Here is a 15,524-nt window from a genome sequence, read left to right as displayed (position 1 = left end):
GCTCAAAGTTTTGCAAAACAATTAAAGGAACAAGTTTTGTTCTTTAAATTGTCTAATCGTTCTCAAAATGAAAAAATCAATTTTTTTCGGATTTTCTTTCATTTTTGTGTTAGTTATTCAGTAAATGTAAAGTAAAGAGAAAAAAAAATTTTTTTTCCAAAAAACGAGATAAAACAAGAATTTTTTTACTTTTTTTTTACGTTTTATTCAGTTTTTTTTTTTTTTTTTTTTTTTTTTTTTTCGTTTTTCGGAAAATTTTTTTTTTTTATTCTTTTACTTTACATCGTTCGAGGAACAATATTTTTTTCTCCGTGTGCTTATGGGATAATAAATAAGATAATTAGGATGTTTTATTTTATTTTTATTTTTTTTTTTTTTTTTAAATTAATAGTTTAACAGATAATAAGTATTTATTTTAGTTCAATTAGCACGCATACAATTATTGTGACATTTTTTGAAACATCATTACAGATTTAAAAAAAAATCAGATATGGAATTCAGGTGATCAGATATTTTCGAAATTGAATATATATAAGTTAACTAAGTACACTGAAGGAGCAAAAATTTGAAATTTTTTCAAGTATTATCATTTGAGTAACCGAGAAAAAAAACACACTTATGCCACCGTCAAAAATATCGCCCTAACGGACCCAAATTACGGTAAATTACGGTAAACCCACCGTAAATTACGGTAATCCACCGTAAATTACGGTAATTCGGTAATCCACCCGAATTTTTTACGGTAGATTTATCGTATTCGACGGGAAATTTACGGTAATCCACCGTAAAGTACCGATTTACCGTAAATTACGGTGGATTTACCGTAATTTACGGTGGGTTTACCGTAATCTCCGGTAAATCTACTCGAATTTTACGGTATTCTACGGTAGATTTACGGTAAAATTACCGTAAATTTACGGTAAATCAGGTCTGCTAGGTCGTTAGTGAAAATTTAGGTTGTCAAGTTAATAATTTTGTTTATTATTTACAGTGGCCTTACTTTTAAAGTTTCCATGTCCTGTTGCAATAGCTGTGCCATTTTGAACCTGAATATTTTGGTCAGGACCGTTGTACACTGAATTATCTTGATTAGCTTTCGCTACGGCCAAGCGTTCTCGAGGATCGTTGTCTGTTCCTTCTGCCTCTGCAACGGCCCTCTGATAGAGAGGAGTATTAGGAGTGTTGATATAAGATTTATATTTGTTTCTTAATGAATTATCCTGGTTAGCAGTAGATAAGGCCGTATTGTCTCCGTTTGCTACCCTTGCGATGGATTCTTGATATGCAGGAGAATTTGGCACGTCCATACCAGAGGGATTTTCCGGCCGATTTTTGTTGACGATCGAGTTGTCTTGGTTGCCAGTTGCTGAGGCCAAATTGTCATGGTTGTTCTTGCCGCGTCCTGCATCGGCCTCGACACGCTGAGGTACAACGGAATCCCCATAGTATAATCCGGAAGGGCCTCTATTTCCTGGACCATCTTCATTAATAACTTTATTAATTTGGGTATCTTCTGCTATGGCCCTATTATGAGCGTTGTTATCTCCCTCCCCTGACAAAACACGAACATTTTGAATTGATGGAGAATTTGAAAAGTAGAGACCATAGTCCTGAGGTCTTTTGGAATGACCACTAGGATATCTAGCTGACACAGAGACAGCTGTAGCAGCCATCAGACAAACTATTGCGAAACGCATCTTGCTTTTTTTATTTAACAAGTTGAAAAAATAAATTAATTATAAGTTAAATCATATATTACATACCTAGGGAGGAAAGTAGCGCATTCCGATCCACGTATTTGATTGCAAACACGCGGATTGGGACGTTATATCTTCCTCCATGCTGTGAATGCGATTTTTCACCAGATCTCCCATATGAAAATAACATATATGGTCAAAATATATGTAAAAATATATGATAAATATCAAAAAATATATGTGGCGAATTTAACTATATTTTCTGATATATTTTTTTTATATTAGAAAATATAATACTCATCATATACGAGTCCGTATATGTTTAGCATGTATAAAAATATATATGTCAATCATATACAAAAAATATATTTTTATCATATATGAAAATATTTATTCTTTTCATATACGAAAACTATATTTTTGTCATACATAAAAATATATATGTCTATCATACACGAAAAATATATTTTGATCATATATAAAAACATATATTTATAATGTGTATGGAAAAAAAAAAAAAATTTCTTATTCGTATGACTAACTCCAATTAAATTAGATATAAATTTTAATATACTCTTTAAATTGCAGTTTAAATTTTCAAAATTAGTTAATTTGATGCGAATATATAATATCCCGATATACATATACATACACCGAATAAAATATATGCTCAAATATAACAAAGAAAATATATGGTGCCATATATAATATAAATTATATGCTACCATATATTTCATTTCATATAAAAATTTTATATTTTTTAAATATAAAAAAAAATATATCAATACAATATATTATAATGTAAATGTAAATTTATATATAGCTTAAAATATAAAAAGCATATAAGTTTCATATATGGAATACATATATTTACTACTGTATATAATTTTATATTAAATCGGCGAAAATCTCTATATGATTTTTTATAATATACAATATATCATGTATTGTTTTGTTGCAAACATATATGATTTTATATATTTTAACCATACACGGAAAGAAAATTATGGCAGCGGTTCCCATAATTTTGTGAAATTTTTTCTTATACCATCATAGGAATTACGACCATAAATTATGGGAGCGGTCCCTATAATTATAGGAATGTTTCCCATAATTATAGGAATAGTTCCTATCATTATGGGAATGATACCCATAACACTATAGGAATGGTTCCTATAATTATAGGAATGGTTCCTATAATTTATAGGAATACTTTCTATAATATTATAGGAACCATTTCCATAATATTATGGGAATGGTTCCTATAATAGTATGGGAACTATTCCCATAATATTATGGGAATGATTCCCATAATGCGATTGGAATGGTTCGTATACCATTATGGGAATCATTTCCATAATATTATGGGAATAGTTCCCATACTATTATAGGAACCATTCCCATACTATTATGGGAATGGTTCCCATAATGATATGGGAATGATTCTCATACCATTATGGGAATGGTTTCCATAATATTATAGGAATAGTTCCTATACCAATATGGGAACCATTCCCATAATAGTATGGGAACGATTCCCATACCATTATGGGAATGGTTCCCATAATGATATGGGAATAGTTTCCATAATATTATGGGAACCATTCCCATAATGGTATGAGAATCATTCCAATCGCATTATGGGAACCATTCCCATAATAGTATGGGAACTATTCCCATAATATTATGGGAATGATTCCCATAATGCGATTGGAATGGTTCGTATACCATTATGGGAATCATTTCCATAATATTATGGGAATAGTTCCCATACTATTATAGGAACCATTCCCATACTATTATGGGAATGGTTCCCATAATGATATGGGAATGATTCTCATACCATTATGGGAATGGTTCCCATAATGATATGGGAATAGTTTCCATAATATTATGGGAACCATTCCCATAATGGTATGAGAATCATTCCCATATCATTATGGGAACCATTCCCATAATAGTATGGGAACTATTCTCATACTATTATGGGGATAGTTACCATAATATATGGGAACCATTCCTATAGTAGTATAGGAACTATTCCCATACCATAATGGGAACCATTCCCATAATGCATAGGAAAACTTCCCATAATTTTCTTTCCGTGTATATTGTTTTTTCATACGGGCTGCAACTGAAAGTATTAATTTTTGCCTCTGTTTTTGAGAAGAATTGTGCGTGCGCTGATTTTTATAATTTGTTCTTTCAAAAAAAAAAAAAAATCAAAAGAGCGACTTTCTTCCCTGTAAACAGGACAGGAATTGAAACTTTCGGTGCAGGTATGGTGAAAAATAATTTGTTTCTTAAGAAAGCATTTACTTACAGTGACAGAAATAAGTATGAGAGAGATCTATCAATTATCAGAGTCTGGATTATCAAGACTCGGATCTATATATATTTATATATATATATCCAAAAATGTATATATTAACCGTTATCTCCTTAGATAAACTTACGGTGCTTACTTTTTTACGAAAGATAAATGATTACAATGTTTTTCAACAAACTATGGATTTGTACAGTTTCAATTGTGTCAATATTTTTTTTGCATTACTTGATTTAATGAATAAATTTCTTTTGTTAACTGCTTGCTTACTAAATTCTTGCTAATAAAATAATGGTCAAATAAATAATATACGCTTATCCAAAAAATTAAAGGAACAAAATTTTATAAATTTTTTAGTTATTTTTGGAAAGCTGTATTTTCGTGAAAAATGGTCGTATCGAAAAAATAAAAAAAGCAAATTGAAGCTTGAAATCTCTAGTTTGAAGATCTTCAGCATAATAATTTTTTGAGCCACCGTTTTTGCGGAATCATAAGAAATAGCTCGAGACAAAATTTTCCTAAATTTTTTAGTTTTATTTTTCGGGTCTACGGAGCCGTGAAATTTTTTTTGAAAAAACCAATTCATGGCTCGTTAAGGAAATTTATTCAGCTATAATTTTTTTTTTTTGTTTTTTTGTTCGACAATTTTCTGCTGAGACATCAGCCTTCAAATGGAAAAAAATAAAATTGCGAATGAACGTAAAAACGAAAAAATTAAAAAATTTCTTGTTTTTTTTTCATTTTTCAGAAATTTTATTTTTTTTCTCTCTACCTAACATTTACTGAGTAACTCTTCAAAAATGGAAGAAAACCCGAAAAAAATCTGACTCTGAGTTGACTCTGCGGGCCAGCCCCAAAACTTCCCGCTGTTTTCGAGCTCCTTGAGCTCGAAAACATTATTGTGAGCACGTTTTCGAGCTCGAAAATACTTTTGTATGCCATTGTTTTCGAAAAAAACCGTTTCTTAGCATTTTAGCATTTTCTAGCATTTATTTCTCCCACGATATCTCGCAAACGAATCAATCGATTCTGATGGTTGAGGCAGAATTTGACGCATTGTATTGTTTTCTAGAACTGATCAGATTTTGGAATTGTTTGGTTGAGTTGTTAACGCGTATATAAGGCAATATGTTAGGTTAGAAGGTACAACGCCACCACACTCATTAATACTATATACGAATCTCACATGACAATAGTTGATAAAAGTTTATTAAATATTAACAAGAAACTTCTGCTAAGTATTGATCAGTGACCTATTAAATATTAATATCGATTTATTAATGTTTAGTCGATGGAAAGATCGATATTTGATATAGAGGAGCCTGGGGTACGAAGGCCCCCCTCAAAAATTAGGTAAAAAATTATTTTTTTATTTTCTGTCAAGTTATGACCTCTATAATGTTTTTATTATATTTTTTAGGTCAATATGTGATATGTAAGGCAAAATTCACCTCTCGAAAAAAAAATTGTAACGAAAAATTTATTTTTTTTTTAATTTTCCGTCAAGTTAATTTTTTCGTTACAATTTTTTTTTTAGTGGTCCATTTTACTCTACATATCACATATTGGCCTAAAATATGATGAAAACATCATAGAGGTCATAACTTGGCGGAAAATAAAAACATAATTTTTTTAATAATTTTTTGGGGAGGGGGCCTTCGTGCCCCAGAAAATAAATTTTTTTTTTGATTTTTTGCAAAATTTCGACTGATTCTTTCGAAATAAACGGAATATAAGCGAATTTGATGGTCAAAAGCCACAAGAAGAAAAAACCGACTTAAGGGGGCCTTCGTGCCCTGGTCTCCCCTATATAATTTATCGAATGTTAGTAAATTTTTCTATCAGTGTATAGGTCTGGTGAAAAATCATATGCACACCACGGAGGAAGGTAGGACGTCCATATCCGCATTTTTACTAAAGCATTTTAACCCACGGGTTGGAATGTCCTACTTCTCTTTCTTGATGTGTAATATACTATTTTAATTCAAATATATCTCATCACAATGATAACATATTTTAACGTACTCTCGATACCCGATGAAAAAAGATTTTGTCTAATCATATATTATCATGCATAATTGTCTATATATGATCAGATCCAAAAATTGGCCACGTCTGATCATACATAACTTGATCTGTTTATATATGAACAGATATGATTATATATAATCATGCATGAACGAATATAGTCATTTTTAGAATCTCATTTAGAATATCTGTAAATTATCAGTTAAGTAAGTTAAGTAGGATTTATCGTCTTCATCAATATAAATGTCGGTTAAAATTAAATAATAAAAAAAAAAATTCTTATCCGTTGACTACTATTTTACTACGAGGTCACCCGTCCAATTAATGACCCACGCCGATGCTGCTCAACTTTGGTTATTAATGGATTGTAGTCTGATCCTCTAGTCTATTCTACACTTATAGTTAATAAAAGTTTATGGCATTACTTAACTCAAATAATCAAATTGATACTTTATACTTTTAAATTGCTGCCGAAACCTTTGAACATTTTTTTAGTATTGGGGATTTAAGTTTGATTGATAGTTGACAAAATAAAAATTTGATAACTTTGATATTAAAAAATTGACATATTATTTAATATATATATATATACATATATATATATATTTAAATATTTATAGGTGTCATATCAATGAAATCTTATCAGATTTAATCATACATACACATATAACTACATATAGGTTTATATCAGTCACGTCTGATCAGATCTAATTATATATAGGCCTATATCTAATTATATATGAGTTTGTATCAATCATGTCTGATCAGATCTAATCATGTATAGACTTATATGATCATATATGGGGTTATAACAGCTAGGTATGATTATATCTAATTATATATAGACTCATAGATGATCAGATCTGATCATATATAGACTCATATATGGTTATACATGGAGTAATAACAGCTAGGTATGATTATATCTAATTATATATAGACTCATATATAATCAGATCTGATCAGATCAAATTATATACAGACTTATATATAATCAGATCTGATTATATATAGACTTATATATGGGCTTATAACAGCCAGGTATGACCAGATCTAATGATGTATGGGGTCATATATAATTGTATATAATTATATATGATCCCATATATAATCATGCATGATTACATATAACTTCATATATGATTATATATAATCATATATGATCATATATATGAACATATATAATCATATATGATTAGACAAAATCTTTTTTCATCGGGTAATAACAATAAATTACTTGGTAATATTCATTGCCTAACATTAAAAATATTTGATTTTATAATTTGGGTATTTTTATTCTCTTTTAGGAATGAAGTAATTTTATGTAAACATTGATTAAATTATTTAAAAATTTTTTTTGAATGTCAAAAATATTTGTTTTATAAAACTATATTTAAATCTGATGATACAGTTGAAATGACAATAACGGATGATGTACCAAAATATATTTATAATTAGTTTTTTTTCATACAAAAGTAAACAACATATATTTTGACAATAAGATAACGACCAATATATATACCCGACAATTTTGAGAGCAAATCATAACGATCCTGTTCCAGAAAGCTGTAGTTCCATTAGCTGAATATAACCGTAAGTTCACAATAAAAAAAGATTTCTTGAAGCAAAAAATTTTTACTTGCCCCGAAAAATTTTTTTCATTATAAACTGGAAAGAAAAATTTTCTTGGTGCGAGAAAAAATTTCTCAGGGCTAAAAAAAATTTCATGCCCTCAGAAATTTTTACTAGCCTTAAAAAAATTTAGTCTAATTCATAATGTGAAATATTTATTCGGCAAAAAATTTTTTTTTTCTGTGTAATAATTATTATTTGGAAATAACTTGTTTTTTACTTATAATTAATTTGTTTTTTTAATTAACAATTAAAGGAAATAAAATCAAGATGCGTTCCGCAATTGTTTGCCTGGTGATTGCTACTGCTGTCTCTGTGTCAGCTTCATATCCTAATAGTGGACGTCCTGGTATCGACTTTCGTAATATTCCTGCAACTCAAAACAACAGAGCGTATGTAGGAGATGGCGCTTACAACGCAAGAAACAGACTTTCTTCGTACGCTAACCAAGATAACGATATCTTCAATTACGGACGCGGTGGCATCGATTTCGTAGGTAATCCGCTGACACAAGTGACTGACACCAGCTCAGGATCTGGACATGGAAACGTAGGCAATGATCTCGTGGGACATCAAGTGCACAGTAACAAAGTTATCAGCGAGGGACCCGGCAGCAATATCCGCTACTTTAATTCACCTGCATTACAAGATACCACCCACAGATCAGGAGTTGGAAGTTTTAACTCCGGAAATTCAAACAGACAATATAACGTCCAAGATAATACTGTCGTAAACAGAGATACCGGCTATTAATATTAAGATTTTTCATAGCAACGTGAGCATATATGTTTAATTGTTCAAATAATGATATTTTGAAACTTTTTGTATTTTAAGAGTTTCTGAAATTATAGTTTATTAGACTATACATTTTTAATCACTGCGAAAAATTAACTCATTACCTAAAATCCTATTTTTTTTGGAAAATCGGTAACTAAGATACAGAACATTTTAAAATATTTGTAGATGCTCAATAAAAAATATAAAATAAATAATTATATTCCACATAATTTTTTTTTAATGACTCAAATTGACATGAAATATCACCAATTACCTAAAAATACTTTATATTATTACAGTTTCCTCGATAATGAATAAATACTCCGTTACAAAAAGTAATAATGAGAATAGTAATAAAAAAAATTTGGGCATCGGCAAGCCCCAAAACCTCCCACTCAAGGAGCTCGAAAACATTAGTGTAATTATATTTTCGAGCTCGAGAATACTTTTGTATACGATTGTTTTTCATGAGCTTTTCAAGTTATAACAAGTTACGTTTTATGTTAGAGTTTGAAAATTTATGAATCAGAAATCCCATACAGGAGCTGCCAGAGTTGAACAACGGGCCCCTACTTGGCCCAGCACTGGGGAGCCTAGCTTTGGCACACCTATATTGGCTCAGGCTTGGGCCAGGACTGGGTAACTTAGCCTTGGCCATCCAATGGCAAGCCAGACTTGGGCCAAGACTGGGTAACCTAGCCTTGGCCGTTACAATGATTACCCGGGCTTGGGCCAAGACTGGGTAACTTAGCCTTGGCCGTCCAATGGCAAGCCAGACTTGGGCCAAGACTGGGTAACTAGCCTTGGCTATCCAATGGCAAGCCAGGTTTGGGCCAGGACTGAGTAACCTAGCCTTGGCCGTCTAATGGCAACCCAGACTTGGGCCAAGGTAGGATTACCTAAGTTTGGATATACCTATGGTTTATATAAGGAGATCATATAAATGTACCAGTTCAACGTTAGTAGGTTCGTCCAGTAGCTACTGTTCGGACCCAGTAATCAGAAGGACGGCAGTTCGCGCCCAGAGTCCAGCAGAATTTCCACCGAGTTTTTTTCACATCATTTACCTCCCTTGGATAATTAAAACGTTAATGATCATGAATTCTACGAGGTTAATACTAATTAATTTTTTTTAATTAAATTTATTCGTTTCCTGAAAGCCTGGGCCACGTCTGGCAACCAAACATGGGCCAGGTCTGGCAACCAGACTTGGCCCGAGATTATCATTCCAGGCTTCTACTAAGACTGGGCCAAGACTGGCTTACAAGCCTGGCCAAGGTTCTACAAAGTTGGGCCCGTGGTACTTTCTTATCTGGGTATCATCAAGAAAAACGCGTCATTTTAGTTTTTATTATTCCATTATATTCAATAAAATAAATAGATTCCGTCAGAAATCAATGTAAGTGACAAAATAGATTGAAATGAGTTTTGACTCAGATCAAATCGTTAATATGTAAAATATCTGAAAAAAATATTAAAAACGGTGTTTTGTCAATTTTTTTTGTGAGAACTAAAGAACAAGTTACATTACTGTAAGTAGTGATGAAAAGAGACCATAACCACAAAGTGTTAGCATGATTTAGAATACATTATATGATGATTTATCAGGGAAAAATAACATTTTATGCTATTTTTCAAAATTTTTGACGCCGATATCTTTTGAACTAATTAACCGATTGTGACGTTCAATGTGAAAACACGCAGAGAATTTTAGAGTAGAAATTACCCATAAATTTCGTACTGTAAAGACATCTCTGTAAAGACATCTAGCCAGTAGTTAAATTTTTACTATGTTGTTAGTAGAAATTGCACTTCATTTACATGCTATCGAGTAGTATATTTTACAATCTGCATGGGAGAAATTTAAATATTTACCACATGTCCTCACAGTATCAAATTTTTTGGGTAATTTTTACTAAAAATTCGAAAGAAAATAGATCTCATCATTTGCCCGTCAAAGGACTCGGCTAAAAAATTGCGGAGAAGGTGACAGATTTTTAGAAAAGTTTCTCAAAAAAATCGATCGCTACATGTTTATTATAAATCAAAATTTGAAAATTTCATAGAAATACGGTTTTGAAAATTTTTTATTCCAAAAGTATTGTGAAAAAGAAAAATTTTAAAGAAATAAAAAAACGTTCTAATCGGCTCGTTTTTTGCCAAGTTAAGTACAGGCATTTGAAAAGAAAAGAACGATTTTTTTCAAAAATCAATATCTCGAAAACGACTGGACAAAAAAAATTTTTTAAAAATCGGAGATGCAAAAGCAGAATGGTGTCCAGTTTGATGTCGAATACCTCATATGTAGTATACGGTTTCCATGCAGTTACAAATATAAGAAAATACACAGAAAAAAAGGATATCTTGAAACAAGAAATAAAATGTCTTCGAAATTTAGTTTTTTGAACGAAGCGAAATTTCTTACTTTATTGAAGTAAAAAAATTATTTGGATCAAAAAATTATTTCCTTCGCGGAAGACATAATTTCCTTAGTCTGAAACATAAATTCTTTAAACCAAGAAAAAACTTTCTTGGTCCCAAAAATTTTTTTTTTGGTTCGAGAAGATTTTTTTTCCAATTCAACAAATTTTTTTTTTGGCTGAAAATTATCACGTTTTTAAGTCAAAAAAAAATAACTTGAGCTGAAACGAAAAAGTTTTTGAATCATGAAAAACAATGTTTTAAACCAAGAACAAACTTTCTTGGCTCAAGAATTTTTTTATTTGCCACAAACAAAAAAAAAATTTCAGCCAAGAAATTAATTTCTTTAATTAAGCAAAAAAATCTATCGAGCTAAAAAATTTTATTTTTTTTTTGTTTCATTTTTTTAATGAACAATTTTTTTTTTTGCACGCATCGAAAGCGAAGCGGCGAGGTTGTGCTTTATAACGGACCTGTCAAGGTCACTTGACTTTTCCTCGTTAAACTGTATATACTATTTTTATTTCACACTCACACGTTATAAAAAGCACATTAACCTAAAGAAGAAACACTAATTAATAAGACTGATACTTTTATTAAGTTGTTCGACACGTATTATAATAAAAAAAAGTTCAATAAAAAATATGTATCGTGGACGTCAGTTAGTCTGTAGTCCAAAAAAAGTCTGTGGCACGGATATTTCGTGAACGGCTTGACAAAATGACTTTATTTTTTTTCACTGTCTTCAGAATTATGCAAAGAAGGTTCTTTTCGAAAATCACTACTGTAGACCCTCTCGTGTTTTTTAAATAAATCATTTCTGTTAAAACCGGCACTATTTCATGTAAACAAACACACACTGCAGCCAATTTTTTATTTTATCGGGAATTTTATTTTTTTATCATCGAACTTTGCTGATATCATAAGGTTCTACTTTACCATCAAATAATTTTTTTTTATTACCAACTGTCATAGAATCAACTAAATTAAAAAAAAAAAACGAGGAATTTCTTACTAGATATTTATTAAAAAATTTTGTAATTAAAAATAAAAATTAATAATTTATATATTTCATTGTAACATGAGCGTTCGAGGTGTGCACTTTTGGATTTTCCAAACTTTTTTTTTTTTTACCATCCTGATATTATTATCTCTATATTAAAACAAATTATAACACTAACTATATCTTTACATTTAAAAACTTTTGAATCATTCTAGATGATTGAAATTAAAAATTTAGGATAATAAACACAATTACTTAATTTTCTGAGTGCACCTAATAATATTTTTACAATTAGTTATACGTAATTAAGTATAAATTTACATACCGTATCAACGAGGGTCATTTATTGTAGGCTGCTTTTCGAAAATCCGTTCAAATAATATTAATAATAATTATAAATTAAATATCTTATTATCTACTTACTCATAATACTTAAAAAAAATATTGGAAAAATTGACCATGTTATTAATTACTTAGAGACCAAATTCTTCATGCAGTATCAGTTAGAAAAAATATTGCTTATAATTAATCTACATCTAAACTTATAATTTTTCGAAAAATTAATTAATCTTATTAAAAAAATAAAAAGTTGTTATTAAGATTGAAAAATTTTTTATTTAGAATAAACAATTAAAATAATTTATTTACAAATATTTACAATGAATATTAGTTATCATAATTTAATTATTGAGATAGTAATCTCAGGTCATCATTTGATAAGTAATCAAAAATATTTCTTAAAAATACATGTGGCAAATCGTAATGAAATAAATCATATAAAAAATCTTGAGATTTCACTAACAATTTTTTTCTCTCCTCTCCTTTTTCAAGTTTATAAAGTATTAATTTTTTATATAATGCAAATGATTTTAATTCATTCTTATTAATTGAATGAACATGAGTTAAACCTATCGCTAACTTATGGACACTTATAAATAATACACTGTGATAACTTAAATTACTCTCGCCAATCTTAGTGTCTTTCATATTCTTTACATCACTTAAACAATCGTCGTAATAACAGTCAAATTCTTCACTGCTGATCGCTTGTAGATTTTTTTTTATTAGATACATATTAGCCGCACACAATTCAACAATATGTTCCAAAATGGTTTCTATTATTTCTAAATTACGGCTATTGTCGCCGTGTTGGTTCTCAGAGAATTTTACAAGAGCCAAGTCAAGTGCTGTCTGATTATGTTTGTTAACGACGTTGATATCAGCACCGTTTTTCAACAGGAAACCCAAAATGTCTTGGCTACTTTCTCTGACAGCCAAATGAATCAGCGAATTATCATCTCCGTCAGTAGTCGTCACAAGATTTTCATTGTCATTGAGAAATAGCTTGAATATTTCCAAATTATCTGTTTCGAAAGTCAGCGAAAGGCATGATCCGAAAGATCCGCGATTCAAAAACTTGACTTTTGCCCCACGATCGAGAAAAAGTTTGACGATAGGAATTTTGTTGACTCGTATTGCCAAATAGACAGGGGAGTGGCAAAAATCGAGATTTCTGTAGAAGTTCACGTATTTCAGCAATAACTCAACGAAGTCAATCTTGTTCAAAAATATGGCCAAATCCAGTGGTGTCCATTTATAAAAACCGCCAATGTCAATTCGTGCAGCGAGATCAGCTTCCGACTTTATTAAAAATTCGGCGATTTGATATTGATTTGATTTCACTGCGGCATGCAATGCCGTAAACTTATCACCACTACATGACTTGATATTAATGTCCGCACCATGATTAACAAGTTTTTTCACTAATCCAAGATCACCTCGACTGACAGCTTGATGGACTGCAGTCCCGTACGATTCCGTGTTGAGATTAACATCCACTTGGTTCAGCAAAAGATCGTCAATGAATTCGTCGTCACCATAATCAATTGCCAGTTGCAAGACACTAATATCTCCGTTGTTTTTCCACAGTAATCGCGTGTTAATATCGACGACACCAGGTTTCACTAATTGACGAAGACTTTTCACTTCAAAATTGCTGATATCCATATTAATAAAATATCAATAAACGTTAATAAAATGAAAATTGAAACTCGTTTGACAAAGTTTTCACAAGTTAAGGTAATAGAAAATACGTCTTGATAGTAGAGTAACTATTTCAAGAATACCTTGAAATCTTCATAACGACCAAGACCCTCATTATTTCTCCCTCCACGATGGAAATGAAGATAGGGCCAACCCCCACTCACGATTTGTAAAGCATGTGATAGGATCATTTTTAAAAGTAATGTCTTCCTTTCCCTCTCCATAATCACGACAACCGTAGGACTCAAGTTGGGCCTTCCCCCCACTCTTTTACTGCTAAAACGTACGTTTAATAAAGCTTGTCTGGACTCTAACCCATTTATTGAGATACCAAAAAATAATTCATAAAGAAAATTACGTTTTACATACATTCATTCAATAAATTAAAGGAACAAAAAAATGTCATAAAATTTTTAGCGATTTTTGAGAGGCCGTTTTTTCGTGGAAGTCGTATCGAAAATACAAAATAAGCAATTTGAAGCGTAAATTCTCTGGTTCAAACAACTTTTAGCAAAAAAATCTTTTGAGCAACGGTTATTGCGTCATCATAAGAAATAGCTCGAGATAAATATTGTCTAAATTTTTTGGTTTTGTTATTTGAGTCTACGGGGCCGGAAAAATTTATTATGCCACAATTTGATTTTTAATCGTTTCTTTGTTTGACAATTTTCTGCTGAGATATCAGCAATCAAATGAAAAAAATTCTTTTTTTTTATTAATGATATCTCGACAACAAACAGTCGTACAGTAATTTTGAAGGCAGATCTAGATACTTGAATAAATTTCCAACAAGCTCCATTTTTTTTTCCCATTCTTAATATCGTTTTAAAAACCCTAAAAACCATTGACTTTTTATAGTTTTGCAGTCAATCAACCCTTACTTTACAAATATTGATGAAAAGGTTAATGCTGCCAAGTGATTTTACAGCTTAAAAAAGTAACCCCAAAAGCTCTGTAAATTTTTCATTTGATCCATCAAACAGTTTCTCGGGAAAGATTGGTCAAAGTTGTATAAAAGAATTAAATAAGGAACAAGTTTTTTTCCTTTAAGAGGGGGAAGGGGTAGGGTTTTAAAATAATTTTTTTAAAATTTTTTTTCTGAATGAACAATATGTCGAGAATATTGTGTACAAATTTAAAATTAATCCGAGTAATACTAACGGAGTTACAGCGTTTCAAATGACCGGCCGTTATACCTGATTTTTATACCTGCCCGACCTGCCCCTACATACCCCGAGTAGAAATCAGCTGCAATTTTCTTTGTTCTTCCGAATCCCTTTCTCCGGCTGTGTGTCTTTCAAAGGATGTAAACTGATTACTCAATATAAGTATAAAAATTCATATTCTTTTATTGATAGTTTATTTCAAATTTTCACGAATAAAAAACTTTAATGGATTTTCCCGAAATCGTTATTTTTAAAGTCCGTGAACATCATAACTCAAAATGTACTGAGACGATCCTTTTGAAAATTTGAACATTACTTCTTCACATAAATCAACAGGTAACTACGAAGAGTTTTTTTTTTTGTTTTTCATTTATTTCTATTTTTTAATAACAAATTAACCGCGATTTTTTGAGCTAAAATCGCGTTTTTCA

At 30.6% G+C, this 15,524-nt stretch overlaps 3 protein-coding genes across 4 annotated transcripts; 1 reads left to right on the top strand and 2 right to left on the bottom strand.

The window, feature by feature from the left end:
• Positions 1-388: 388 nt before the first annotated feature.
• On the bottom strand, positions 389-4,130 carry LOC130673119 (uncharacterized). Of its 2 annotated transcripts, none has more exons than XM_057478051.1 (2): positions 4,021-4,075; positions 389-1,697 (listed from the first exon to the last, which is right to left on the bottom strand). In XM_057478051.1, the coding sequence occupies exon 2, from the start codon at positions 1,695-1,697 to the stop codon at positions 966-968; it is 732 nt and encodes a 243-aa protein (XP_057334034.1). In that variant the 5' UTR covers positions 4,021-4,075; the 3' UTR covers positions 389-965. The 2 variants fall into 2 exon arrangements, with proteins under 2 accessions (XP_057334034.1, XP_057334033.1); XM_057478050.1 differs by having other exon boundaries at positions 391-1,701; positions 4,021-4,130.
• A 3,386-nt stretch (positions 4,131-7,516) lies between these two features.
• On the top strand, positions 7,517-8,690 carry LOC130673143 (uncharacterized). Its single transcript, XM_057478074.1, has 2 exons — positions 7,517-7,644; positions 7,940-8,690. The coding sequence occupies exon 2, from the start codon at positions 7,954-7,956 to the stop codon at positions 8,434-8,436; it is 483 nt and encodes a 160-aa protein (XP_057334057.1). The 5' UTR covers positions 7,517-7,644; positions 7,940-7,953; the 3' UTR covers positions 8,437-8,690.
• Positions 8,691-12,409: 3,719 nt separating this feature from the next.
• On the bottom strand, positions 12,410-13,891 carry LOC130673952 (putative ankyrin repeat protein RF_0580). Its single transcript, XM_057479164.1, has 2 exons — positions 12,847-13,891; positions 12,410-12,420 (listed from the first exon to the last, which is right to left on the bottom strand). Exons 1-2 carry the CDS (start codon positions 13,889-13,891, stop codon positions 12,410-12,412), a joined length of 1,056 nt encoding a protein of 351 aa, XP_057335147.1.
• Between the last annotated feature and the right edge of the window lie 1,633 nt (positions 13,892-15,524).

Source organism: Microplitis mediator, chromosome 8, assembly GCF_029852145.1.
Source record: "Microplitis mediator isolate UGA2020A chromosome 8, iyMicMedi2.1, whole genome shotgun sequence".
NCBI classification, from domain to species: domain Eukaryota; kingdom Metazoa; phylum Arthropoda; class Insecta; order Hymenoptera; family Braconidae; genus Microplitis; species Microplitis mediator.
Note: the sequence above shows the minus strand (reverse complement) of the source record. Positions and strands in the feature narration are given on the sequence as shown.

Coding starts and splice junctions, on each gene's coding strand:
- LOC130673143 (XM_057478074.1), top strand. CDS start 7,954: ATGCGTTCCGCAATTGTTTGCCTGGTGATTGCTACTGCTGTCTCTGTG.
- LOC130673952 (XM_057479164.1), bottom strand. CDS start 13,891: ATGGATATCAGCAATTTTGAAGTGAAAAGTCTTCGTCAATTAGTGAAA.
- LOC130673119 (XM_057478050.1), bottom strand. CDS start 1,697: ATGCGTTTCGCAATAGTTTGTCTGATGGCTGCTACAGCTGTCTCTGTG.